Genomic DNA, 14,030 nt, shown 5'->3' on the forward strand with positions numbered 1-14,030 from the left:
TTTAAAAAGAGTCAGTAGAAGCAGTTATCTGGTGTGGTGTCAACTGTGCACCACACGATCAATGCACCGTGCATGTAGCCTGTAGCCTTCTAGATCCCCTTCGAGGCTGACCATTTATTCAGCGTTCTCTTCCTCTCCAGGAAAATCAGCAGACAGCTTGATTATTGTTATCATTGCCTTTGATTCTTCAGCAATATATGTCCATGTTCATCGACATGACTGACAATATGATTAAAACTAAAGTTTCCTTTTCCTACTTCTGAAAAGTGTAAGTCCAGTCTTAAAATGTTTAAAAAGTTAATGCTTGCAAGAACAAAAAGCAACCTAAAACAACAGATTACAGCTTTCTTCCTTTGTTTTAACCAAACTCTGATTCAGACCAATAATTTCAATTCTATACTTAACGAAATATATATTAAATAACCAAGATGCAAAAATCAAAAAACAAAAAATGCCACCTTTGCACCATCAATTTTCTGATATAACAGAGGGCTGCACTCAGGAGAACCACAGTCTGTGATATAACAGAGGGCTGCACTCAGGAGAACCACAGTCTGTGATATAACAGAGGGCTGCACTCAGGAGAACCACAGTCTGTGATATAACAGAGGGCTGCACTCAGGAGAATCACAGTCTGTGATGTAACAGAGGGCTGCACTCAGGAGAACCACAGTCTGTGATATAACAGAGGGCTGCACTCAGGAGAACCACAGTCTGTGATATAACAGAGGGCTGCACTCAGGAGAACCACAGTCTGTGATATAACAGAGGGCTGCACTCAGGAGAACCACAGTCTGTGATATAACAGAGGGCTGCACTCAGGAGAATCACAGTCTGTGATATAACAGAGGGCTGTACTCAGGAGAATCACAGTCTGTGATATAACAGAGGGCTGCACTCAGGAGAACCACAGTCTGTGATATAACAGAGGGCTGCACTCAGGAGAATCACAGTCTGTGATATAACAGAGGGCTGCACTCAGGAGAATCACAATCTATGATATAACAGAGGGCTGCACTCAGGAGAACCACAGTCTGTGATACCAAGGCCTCTGAGGCAGTCTCCAGGGGCCTAACACAAAGCCCAGGCCTTCCGGCTTTCCTGATGCACATACCTTAAACACATAGTACAGATAAGACAGAAGTATGGCAAGGGCTCCACAAGTTGTCCAACTCACTATGAGAAAGACAACTGTCAAAACAGGTAAGTCTGGTGACATCACCTTGATATCTTTAGGAAGTTCAGCAGGTCTGGAACAAAAGGAACAAGGTTTTTTAAAAAAAATAGTAACATATATTCATATAGTCCAAAAACAAACCAATGTATAGGCTGAGGATCCCTTATGTCACAAAAGGACATTCTAATCCATGAGCTGATTGGTAGGCCACAGCCAAAACGCAGGTGTATTATGGAAACTGTAAAATAACCTTCAGGTTATATAAAAGATAATTTTCACATTATGTATGTGTAAATACTTAAAAATCTAAGAGTGTCTGACGCTGCAAACATTGAACAGCCTGAGCAGTTCAAATGGAAAGCAACAAGCCCGAAGTGCTCTACCAGGCCCTCTGCTGGTTATTAATATTGTTAATATGTGAGGAACACAAAGCAAACAAGAAAGTATTTCTCAACAAAGGTATGATGCCATATACAGTTCTATAACACACTGTGACTATTATTCCAATCAGTCATTATGACTGTCACTAAGGAAGAAAACATGGTAATTATTGACAGGTCTTCTGTCAGGCAAGCCTGACAGAGGAACACATTTCCATCTGTGAAGCCTGAGGTCTCACTGACAGAAAGCTGAGAACCACCTCAGGACTGAGGGAAGCAGCAGCATGAGTAACATGCCGGGTGACAGGAAACCACATCACAGCCATCCGGCAGGGAGGGGTGAAAAGAAAACCAGACTCAGGTTTTTATCAGGAAAGCCTCGAGTAACTTTAAATTCAAACTGCCTTTGGGGCTGTACTCAATACAAGCTCAGGCTCTGTTTTTAGAATTTATCCATTCATCCAATCAGGTGGTAAGGACCAGGATTGGAGTCTCCTTCCTTTGAGCGTGATAACAGAAGTCGGCGTCTTATTTACAAAGTTGTGACAAGATTCCTGGTGGAATGTGTGTGAACATGCACGTGATTTTGTGCATCCCCTCCTCGCTGCTTCTCTTCTTTTCAGTGCTGGGGATTAGGATCGGAATCAGGTCCTAGCACACACTAGGCGCATGCTTTTCCTCTGGTCTACACCACAGCCCTTGCATTTTCTTCCCTGAGAGTAGTAAGGAAGCTTTTTAGCATAACTTTACCTTTTCAGAGCTAGCCACAGTGAAGAGAGAAGCTGCACAGATGTAGAAGAGAGCAGGCCACTCCAGTATGCAGTACATGTCCCAAACAGAAAGAGGATCAAGGATACAAGGGGGAAACACATACTCTGGCTAGTCAAAACGATGGCATCTAATTCCGGTAAGAACACTGCATCCCATAATTCCTTAAACCATTTATACCTGTAAAGCACACACAGGAGACCATAAAGTAGAAGCAAAGACAAATGAAATTGCAACAGCTGTTGTTTAACTGTTTATTATCATCAGAGGTGTCTAGCCGTCTACCAGAATCCATAATGTGCTAAAATAGTTTATAAAATATACTGAAAACAAATCTTAATTCTTTTTTGTCTGTTTTGTTTTTCGCATAAATGTTCATGTAGCCCAGGCTGGCTTTGAAGTGTAGATCTTCCTGCCTCCACCTTTTGAGTGCTGGGTTACAAGTGTGCGAAACCACGGATGGATTATACTCCACTCCCTTCCGGTGTGTGTGTGTGTGTGTGTGTGTGTGTGTGTGTGTGTATGATACTGCACACAGACGGAACCCCTTCTTCTACAGCTCTATGCCTATTCCAGTGAGATAGGGTCCATCACTGAACTGGGAGTTTACCATTTCAGCCAACAAGCTCTCAGGTTCCTACTGTCCTTTCCCACTCAATGTCGGTGGCGGGGGGGGGGGGGGAAGGGGGGTGTTAAGGCAGACAGCCACACTGGCCTTGGAGTCAGTACTAGGGATTCAACTCATGTTTTCACAGAAGCACCTTTACCCACTGTCTTAGCCCAGGTTTCTATTCCTGTACAAACATCATGACCAGGAAGCAAGTTGGGGAGGAAAGCGTTTATTCAGCTTACACTTCCATACTGCTGTTCATCGTCAAAGGAAGTCAGGCCTGGAATTCAAGCAGGTCAGGAAGCAGGAGCTGATACAGAGGCCATGGAGGGATGTTCTTTACTGGCTTGCCTCCCCTGGCTTGCTCAGCCTGCTCTCTTATAGAACCAAGACTACCAGCCCAGAGATGGTCCCACCCACAAGGGTACCTCCCACCTTGATCACTAATTGAGAAAATGCCTTATAGTTGGATCTCATGGAGGCATTTCCCCAACTGAAGCTCCTTTCTCTGTGATAACTCCAGCCTGTGTCAAGTTGACACAAAACTAGCCAGTACACCCACCAAGTGACTGTCTCAGTCCTTGGTTCTTAATTCTAATGAACAAAACAAGTAACTTAGCCTCCAAGAGAGTCGACTAAGCATTATGTATCTGGGTGCTCCTTACTCCTATCAATCAATCCCTACCTCAACTAATACAGTGCTTAGCAGCTTAAAGTCAGGAAGTCAACAGCTATTTGGAATGATCTATAATTACTTCTGAAATGATTTCACTACTGAGAATAGACATATTGGGCCTTTTCGTAAAAGAAAATTCAAATTAATAAAGTGTATCAATCGCCAAATATAGACGAAAGTTCATACTACATTATGAAATCAAACATAATTATTTTATAAACAAAATTATCACAGATAATAAAACTTACCCCAACAAAAACTTAATCATAATTACAAATGGGTCAACTTTGTATGGTTTGGCTTCTTTATCCAATATGGTAGAATATTCTAAGCAATAACCTGGTGATTAAAGAAAATCATTTGTGTGCAACAAAAATTCACAGTAATTAAACAATGATACTTTATCTCACAATTCCAACAGTAACATCTAACAAAAGAATAACATTTTACCCCCAAACTGCAAGGGTCTATAGCTTTACCAAAGACGGTTCTCTTGGAAGGTTCACTGCAATCCACACATCTAGTCACCTGTTAAGCAAATCTAGGGTGTCAAAGCCAGGGCTTCACATCTGTTATTTTTATAAATATCAATAAGTGATTTTAATATTATTATTGAGATATAATTCTTATGCCATACAGTCCATCCGTTTGAAGTCCATAAATTCAATGACTTTTAATATATTTGGTTTTACATCCATCACTACAGTCAGTCTTAGAACATTTTCATGACACAAAAGAAATTACTTTTAATTTTGCCGCTGTTTGGTAATCGCTAATCTTCCTTTTGTCATGATAGATATTCCTATCCTGCCCATGTAATATAAATGTAATCATATAATGCATGGTCTGGGTGACTAGCTTCTTTCATTCAATACTTGCCAAGACTCAACCACACTTGAACATATATAGAATGTATTTTGATCACACTAGGGAGGGCTTTGTGCACACCAGGCAAGTGTTCTATCTACCACTGGGTGACACCATCAGCCCTTCAGATCTTTTTAGCAACTGCTTTGCTCATGAATAGTACTACTGTGGACATCTGTGTACTTGGCTATGTGGGTGAAAGCTTTCGGTTCTCTTAGGTAAGTTCCTAGGAAGAGAGGGGCTGAGTTACACAGTAACTGTTCATCCATTTGAGGAACTGCTAAGCTGTTTCCTACAGTTGCATGTGAAGGTTCCAATTTCTCTGTTTCCTTAATATCCCATAACTATCATTTTACTATACTCATTCTAGTGGGTACAATCTACAGGTGACATGATTTTCACATGCTTGCTGCATGACTACCTCTGCATTTGTTCTAGAACAGCTAGTTTCAAATATCCCTAGGGTCTAATCCAGCATATCTGTGATTAAAAATCAACTGTCAGTCTGTTAGAACAAAGCAGTATGGAGTGTCTCTTTCCAAAGTGGAACAAACATACTAAAATCTGGCTGATGCCATACTGCCAGAATAGCCCCACAATTAAACGAGTATGTATGAAACTCAGAAGGCAACAGTTTCATGTTCTCTCTAAATGCTGAACTTGGTTTGCAATGCATGTATGTATGCATATAAGTGGGTGCAAACCAGAGTCCATCCTAATACAAAGGAGACCAAGAAAGAGTGAAAAGTTGAAGAGGAGATAGGGAACACATCTAGGGACAGGCTACACAGGGACACATGACACAAACGGAGAGCACAAAGGGTGGAAGGGGAGCTTAGTGCGGAAAATCAATTATAACATACTGTACTTGAAAAATCCACCATGAGAATTAATGGATTAAACATTAACAGAAAGACTATTAAAGGGCACTGAAGTTTTGTGCAGGTCATTTAAAGAACTGAGTAGTTAGAAAATGATTTGGTCCATAGACATGATGAGGATTCCTGACATTCCACAGCTTGGCCCCACTCTTTCCCCATCTCCTACCTCCTCTGACTACTGTTCAAGCTGAGCCAAAGCTTGGCCTGCTGGGAAGCCATATTCTAGATCTGCTCTTCCCTTTGCTGACTCTGGGAAGCTGACTTCTGTGGACTCTTTTGTCTTTTGCCACATTAAGACTTTTAAAAAGTAGCAATAGAGCATTGCCTCAAAAACTAGGAGAAAGGGGAAGGCAGGGGCATGGAGGAGGAGAGAAACAGGTGAGATATGGGAGGAAAGGAAGAGAAGGGATGGAAGAGGAGAGAGGATGGGGAGGAAGAACGGGGTAAACTAGGGAGGCAAGCAAGATTATCAAGTGCACGCACACTGCAAGTTTATCAACACAAGCATCTTAGCATCAAGAGGAAAGGGTGTGGTCGAGAAGAAACTCTAAGTCCACAGCCTTAATTACCAACATGTGTTTGAAAACAGAAGAACAGGTCCCTCATGGGGGCCTGATCAGCGGAATCTAAGCTATGAGCAACACAAAAGCACACAATGTTTTCACTAAATTACAAGGGGGAGTGGTGGGATGGTGGGAAACTGTAGGTGTGGAACTTAATGATGAAACCTAACGCCAAGCTGCAGTGTGTGGATCTTACCTGAAAAGCACCCAACACTAAGATCCTTTGACACTGGCAGGCCACCACTAACCCTCTCTTCTGTCCCGCTGCTCCCATTCTTTTTGGTTCTTTCCTTCCTACCTCCTTTCCTATCTCCCTTGCTTTCTCCTCTTCCTCATCCTTATGGGTTATTTTTAATGTATATAGTAACTTTTGTTCCTTTTAAAGACCAAAGTACTGAAGGAACTGAAAAGAGACAGAGAAGACTGGTCACAAAATCACACGCTATTCTGGCATTTCCAAGGTGGTAGTTAATTCTAAGAACTTCCTTATTATGCTTTCTAATTCATCATAGCTTCATTAAATATGACCACACAGGGTACTAGCTTTGCTCTCTAGTACTGACAAAATCAAACCAAACAAAATCAGCAAGGGAAAATGACATGAAACTAAATGTCTCTACTGTAAGATTTAAAACAGCATTAACTTTTAAGGCATGAGCATTTTTACCTGTTGAGAGGAGAGAGTATAACTGTCCTCCATAAGCAAGAAGGATGCTAGATACAACATAGGCAGGAAGGGCTCCACCATGAAACCTAACTACCTAGAAGATAGGCAAATCAGACGTCAACTGTGGAATATCCGTGCTGATGAAACAAGAATATTTTCACACAAAATAAAAAAGGTTATTCTTCACTTTGCATTTTTCTTGACATGGCTGCACACACATTTCTAGTAAGGAGCATCACAACCCTGAGTAATATTTATTATTGATGTAGAGCATCATAGAAAAATCTGAGTTTTTCACCAAGGCATAACTGAGCGCCCACACTATAAGGTATTTTCAAAGCATCCTTATTGAGCACCCAGTGTTCACTCATGATGCCCAGCATCTTATATGCATTATCTCATTGTGCTCTTAGCAAAAACAACACTTTGAAGTGGTTTCATCCCTATTTTAAGGACAGAAGAATTCAGGTATGGAGAGCAGACGTTGTAGTAGTATAAATGTTCATGGTTAGCTTACCTCACCTCTGTGCTAATTAATAAAATGGGGACAGTGCTAATGCTTATAGGTGGGTATAAGATAAAGCACGTCACTGCTTATAGCAGCTGGAATGGTAACGCTCACTAGACAAGCCATCACAAATCCTTCGCTGTAATTATTAACCTTCACTAAAGTGGAAATCCTGTGAAACCTGAACTTAAACTCAGCCTAAGCTCATGGCCCTGCGCCCCAGTGCTTCAGGATGGCATAATCTGTTTAAAGCACGCTGTATTCAAAGTGATGTTAAGTCAACTGTTCCATTGGCATACAGTAATTAAATAAATCATAGGTTCAATTGTGATAGTCCTATATATACATTAAGTATGTCTCTCAATATTAGCATTAGATTACTTTAAAGTTTTTCTCCATTCTATGGAGTCTGCTTAAAACATAAACTGTCTGATACCTGGATAAAGCATATGGCAGTTGAAGCCTAACACAAAACAGTGTGTAAAACTTCCAAAAGCCCAGTGTCCTCCTCATTTTCCTAGTACTTTTCAAAGCAAGCTGAGGGTTTACTGTTTGAGAAGCATGTTAGAAGCATCATCTCACCTCTCCAAGTCCTCTGAGGGAGTTCTTACCCCCCGTACTGAGCAGACAAGACAGATTTAGGAGCAGAGACTGCTTGCTCATGTACTAGGGGAATGTAAAGAACCCTTTAGTTACACAGAACGGAAGGAATGCTTGCATGCAGCTACTTAGGGGGCTGAGGCAGGAGAATCACTTGAACCTCACACTGTAGACTAAGTTGAGCAGCCTGGTGCGTTCAGGGCTATGTGCGGCTTTAGCTCTCACTGAGCTGTATGTCCTTGGTACAAGGCATCCTCCTTCTCTCTATACTTCAATCAGGAGAACAATGGACAGTATTTCACTAAGTGCACTGACATCACGCTCCCACTTGAAATGGTAACTGACACACAGCAAGTGATTGAGAGTGGTCGCTGCTACCAATCATGAACATCCTTAACTGTTCCAGAATTCTGGACATGGTCCTACAGTATATTCCAAACACGAGATTTCTTGTAACGAGGAAGGGCCATTGTTAGAAGCGTGTTGTACCAGGCCGTGAATATAGCTGGTCCATAAGGTCCTAAATTAGCAATCAGAAACTGGTCTTCTCTCAGTTAAGTGTAGGCATGCTACATTTGGCTCAATACATAGCATAGTATTTGCTAACAATTTGAGTAGATGTCAACAGTGAAAAATGGAAATCTTTAAATCCAGATTTCAGTTTCCCTTAAGATGTAAAGATTAGGCAACACTATGGAATTCTCTCAAGACAATGACCACAGTTTACTGTTTATCCTCTTTCAGGGGAATAATCTAAAGAAAAGTTAACCTTTTCTTTTTCAGAAAAAATAATTTAATGAAAAAATAATCTATTCAAAGGCTGAAAAATCAAGTAGCTACACTTATTCATCTTCCCCAATTATTTTCTTTCATTGTAGCAGAAGTATGTGTATGTATACAAAACTAGGGGCATTGGTAGGCATGAGGCCATAAAAGAAGAGGGACAGAACACAGGTAGAGAGGAAAGTAGAAAGAATTCTAGGGTGGGAAAGTTTAAGTAGGGACTGGGGTAGGGGGATCTGATGGAAGAGAGGGTGGGGGGATTAACCAAACTGAAACAGACAAATAGAACTTACTATCATGTAAACCCAATTAACATATACACATACACACATACACACACATACACATGCACACATGCTTATGTGCACATACCCACACATATGCACTTGCACACACATATGCAAATATACATGTGCACATGCATACACAAATATACTGAAAGGAGACACACTGCACAGACAGACAATGCTGCTTCTAGAAGGACTGTGTTACTAAACAAAGTGCCCAGTGCTGGGTATGGGATGTGTATCTCCATAGGAGCTGCTGTAAGGGAGGTCCCAGAGGACCCCCAAATAAAAGTCTGATATCAGTTCTCTTAGTTGCCCACTAGAACCAGAGAATAAATCCTATTGCTGAAGATACATCTTGCTTGTAAGACACTAAGATGGCAGGCTGGAACTGAGCAGGAAACTTCTCTCAGCTGGCTGACTTTCCAGTACCAGGTGTGATGCTAGTGGCCCAAAGAAAATGTTTTGGTAGCCACCAACAGTCTTTTCTAGCTGTAAAGTCTACTAACTCCAACTCAGTCCACCTGGCAAGATGTGTCCATTTCAGCAACAGTGGGAGGTTGTTGGCTCAGCCATTTGCCCTCTGACTGGATTGGAGGCTCTCTTTCCAGAAGGGAATTAGCCTATGCCTGGTACTGCAAAAGCAATAGACAATCCATGCCTGGGAAGGCCAGAGGCCCGAAGGGAGAACTTTCTACTGTTGAATGAAATTGACATAGTATCAAACTGCCTAGTAAATCTCTAGTTTTATACCAAAGGCAGAAGCCATTTCTAGCTTTAGTCAGAAAGTCTCTCTTTGCAGTGAGTGAATAGTGGTGAAGACAGAGATTTATAACGCCTAAGATACTAAAATACAGTTGAGGACCCAGTCTTAAATAAACCATTTATGTCACCCCTTAAAGGGCTCAGGGAACATTATAGAAGTGGGAGGAGAAAGAATGTAGACCTGGAAGGCAGGGTGAAGTCGGGGGTGAAATGCCATTCTCCAGACATTACCCAAAAATTGCAATCATGAACCCTCAGCTGTGGTTACTGCACTAGGAATGTATAAGACTGGCCCTGTCAGTCATTGCTGTGAAGAGATATTGAGGTTCTACTTCTTACTGTTGAAATATTTGCTACTTAGACATTCTGGGAGAGGAGGAGATATTGTTTTGAATTGTATACCTAGGAGAAACTCCAACAGGTTCCATTAGATAGCTCCAAACCCACAGTCATGGGCATGGCCCTAGTTCAATTAAGCAAATCACACAATAAAACTAACAGAAATGTGAGAAAGATTTGTGGGGAAGAGGTGGGTGGCTAGTAAGTATGGTAGGGGGATGAAAGTAATCAGAATATCTTGGGCACAAACCTGGTGGAGGGTGACAAGGTCCCCAGAGGACTCTCCACGCTGTAGGCACCCTAGCACACCCAGGATCTTGAGATCACTGGTGAATAGAACGAAACATCTGTTCCAAAAAAAATCCCAGAGGGTCTTGTGCCAGCAGGAACAGGGACAAAAGAAACCCACCCAAAAAGTGGCTGGGGTTCATTCCGGTCAGCACCAGCCCTACACATTCTTGAGTGTGAACTCGGCAGGCCCTAGCACACCCAGGATCTTGGGATCACTGAGACCAGTCTACGAAGAGAGCATGTGGACGGCAGAAGCAACAGAGCTTCTTGGACAGGGTCCCTTCGGGCCTTCATCCTCAGCCAGGAGACAGAGCTGAGACCCCGAACCCTGGGGACCTTCCCTACCAGAGGAGAGTTGGCCTCCAGGGAGTGCTCTGACCCCAGGACTCAGAGGTGGATCTGAGCTCCAGACTTCTGTGCACCTTCCCTGCAAGAGGAGAACTTGCCTACAGAGAGTGCTCTGACCACTGGGACTCAGGAGAGAGTTGGACTCCCAGGAATGCTGACAGAGGCTAAAGAATCACAGGAGGAACAAGCTCTAACCAGAGACAGCTAGAACATCTAATACTGAAGAATACCAGATGGCAAAAGGCAAACGTAAGAATCTTACTGACAGAAACCAAGACCACTTATCATCATCAGAACCCAGTACGCCCACCACAGTGAGTCCTAGATACCCCAACACACCCAAAAAGCAAGATTCAGATTTAAAAATCATATCTCATGATGCTGGTAGAGGATTTTAAGAAGGTCATTGATAACTCACTTAAAGAAATACAGGAGAACACTGCTAAACAGGTAGAAGTCCTTAAAGAATAACAGGAAAGCACAACCAAACAGGTGATGGAATTGAACAAAACCATCCAAGATCTAAAAATGGAAGTAGGAACAATAAAGAAAACCCAAATTGAGGCAACGCTGGAGATAGAAACCCTAGGAAAGAAATCTGGATCCATAGATGCGAGCATCAGCAACAGAATACAAGAGATGGAAGAGAGAATCTCAGGTGCAGAAGATTCCATAGAAAACATGGACACAACAATCAAAGAAAATGCAAAAAGATCCTAACTCAAAACATCCAGGAAATCCAGGACACAATGAGAAGACCAAACCTAAGGATAATAGGTATAGATGAGAATGAAGATTTTCAACTTAAAGGGCCAGTAAATATCTTCAACAAACTTATAGAAGAAAACTTCCCTAACCTAAAGAAAGAGATGCCCATGAACATACAAGAAGCCTACAGAACTCCAAATAGACTGGACCAGAAAAGAAATTCCTCCTAACACATAATAATCAGAACAACAAATGCACTAAAAAAAGATAGAATATTAAAAGTAGTTAGGGAAAAAGGTCAAGAAGGACCTATTAGAATTATACCAGACTTCTCACCAGAGACTATGAAAGCCAGAAGATCCTGGACAGATGTTATACAGACCCTAAGAGAACACAAATGACAGCACAGGCTACTATACCCAGCCAAACTCTCAATTACCATAGATGGAGAAACCAAGGTATTCCATGACAAAACCAAATACACTCAATATCTTTCCATAAATCCAGCCCTTCAAAGGATAATAAAGGGAAAACACCAACACAAGGATGGAAATTGCGCCCTAGAAAAAACAAGAAAGTAATCCTTCAACAACCCTAAAAGAAGACAGCCACAAGAACAGAACCCCAACTCTGACAACAAAAATAACAGGAAGCAATAATTACTTTTCCTTAATATCTCTTAATATCAATGGGCTCAATTACCCAATAAAAAGACATAGATTAACAGACTGGCTACTTAAACAGGAACCAACATTTTGCTCCATACAGGAAACCTACCTCAGGGACAGAGACAGACACTACCTCAGAGTAAAAGGCTGGAAAACAATTTTCTAAGCAAATGTTCTGAAGAAACAAGCTGGAGTAGCCATTCTACTATCAAATAAAATTGACTTCCAACCCAAAGTTATCAAAAAAGACAAGGAGGGGCACTTCATACACATCAAAGGTAAAATCTTCCAAGATGAACTCTCAATTCTGCATATCTATGCTCCAAATGCAATGGTAGCCACATTCATTAAGGAAACTGTAGTAAAGCTCAAAGCATGGGAGACTTCAACACCCCACTCTCATCAGTGGACAGATCCTGGAAACAGAAACTAAACAGAGACACATTGAAAATAACAGAAGTTATGAAACAAATGGATTTAATAGATATCTACAGAACATTTTATCCTAAAACAAAAGGATATACCATCTTCTCAGAACATGGTATTTTCTCCAAAATTGACCATAAAATTGGTCATAAAACAGGCCTCAACTGATACAAAAATATTGACATTATCCCATGCATCCTATCATATCACCATGGACTAAGGCTGATCTTCAATAACAACATAAATAATAGAAAGCCAACATTTACGTGGAAACTGAACAACACTCTACTCAATGATACCTTGGTTAAGGAAGAAATAAAGAAAGAAATTAAAGACATTTTTAGAGTTTAATGAAAATGAAGCCAGAACATACCCAAACTTATGAGATACAATGAAAGCATTCCTAAGAGGAAAACTCACAGCTCTGAGTGCCTCCAAAAAGAAGCTGGAACAAACATACACTAGTAGCTTGATAGCACATCTAGAAGCTCTAAAACAAAAGGAAGCAAATTCACCCAAGAGGAGTAGACAGCAGGAAATAATCAAACTCAAGGCTGAAATCAACCAAGAGGAGTAGATGGCAGGAAATAATCAAACTCAGGGCTGAAATCAACCAAGTGGAAACAAAAAGAACTATACAAAGAATCAACCAAACCAAGAGCTGGTTCTTTGAGAAAATCAACAAGATAGATAAATCCTTAGCCACACTAACTAGAGGGCACAGGGACAGTATCCTAATTAACAAACTCAGAATGAAAAGGGAAACATAACAAGAGAACCTGAGGAAATCCAAAACATCATCAGATTCTACTACAAAAGCCTATACTCAACAAAACTGGAAAACCTGGATGAAATGGACAATTTCCTAGACAGATACCAGGTACCAACGTTAAATCAGGATCAGATTAATGATCTAAACAGTCCTATTTCCCCTAAAGAAATAGAAGCAGTCATTAATAGTCTCCCAACCAAAAAGAGTCAGAACCAGATGGGTTTAGTGCAGAGTTCTATCAGACCTTCAAAGAAGACCTAATTCCAATTCTCCTCAAACTATTCCACAAAATAGAAACAGAAGGTACTCTACCCAATTCATTCTATGAAGCCACAATTAACTCTGATACCTAAACCACATAAAGACCCAACAGAGAAAGAAAACTTCAGACCAATTTCCCTTATTAATATCAATACAAAAATACTCAATAAAATTCTCCCAAACCTATAACTCCTTCCATTGGTGTTTTGTTCCCAATTCTAAGAAGGGGCATAGTGTCCACACTTTGGTCTTCGTTCTTCTTGAGTTTCATGTGTTTTGAAAATTGTATCTTGTATCTTGGGTATTCTAACTTTCTGGGCTAATATCCACTTATCAGTGAGTACAGATCATGTGCAAAGTTTGGAGCTGAGACAAAAGGATGGACCATGTAGAGACTGCTATACCCGGGGATCCATCCCATAATCAGCCTCCAAACGCTGACACCATTGCATACTCCAGCAAGATTTTGCTGAAAGGACCCTGATTTAGCTGTCTCTTGTGAGGCTATGCCGGGGCCCGGCAAGCACAGAAGTGGATACTCACAGTCAGCTATTGGATGGAACACAGGGTTCCCAATGGAGGAGCTAGAGAATGTACCCAAGGAGCTAAAGGGGTCAGCAACCGTATAGGTGGAACAACAATATGAACTAACCAGTACCCCTGGAGCTCCTGTCTCTAGCTGCAT

The 14,030-nt window shown here is 41.3% G+C and overlaps 1 protein-coding gene across 1 annotated transcript in view; it reads right to left on the reverse strand.

Annotated features, from left to right (window-relative positions):
* The window catches only part of Pgap1 (post-GPI attachment to proteins inositol deacylase 1), an 85,566-nt gene that overhangs the window by 15,435 nt on the left and 56,101 nt on the right, over positions 1-14,030 (reverse strand). Inside the window, exons 20-23 of the mRNA XM_021162705.3 lie at positions 6,590-6,683; positions 3,860-3,950; positions 2,308-2,505; positions 1,115-1,250 (exon numbers count right to left, since the gene is read on the reverse strand). Of these exons, the coding sequence (XP_021018364.1) occupies positions 1,115-1,250; positions 2,308-2,505; positions 3,860-3,950; positions 6,590-6,683 (519 nt within the window). The remainder of the gene's footprint in view (positions 1-1,114; positions 1,251-2,307; positions 2,506-3,859; positions 3,951-6,589; positions 6,684-14,030) is intronic.

Source organism: Mus caroli, unplaced genomic scaffold, assembly GCF_978045245.1.
Source record: "Mus caroli unplaced genomic scaffold, Mus_caroli_1 scaffold_1, whole genome shotgun sequence".
In the NCBI taxonomy this organism is placed as follows: Eukaryota; Metazoa; Chordata; class Mammalia; order Rodentia; family Muridae; genus Mus; species Mus caroli.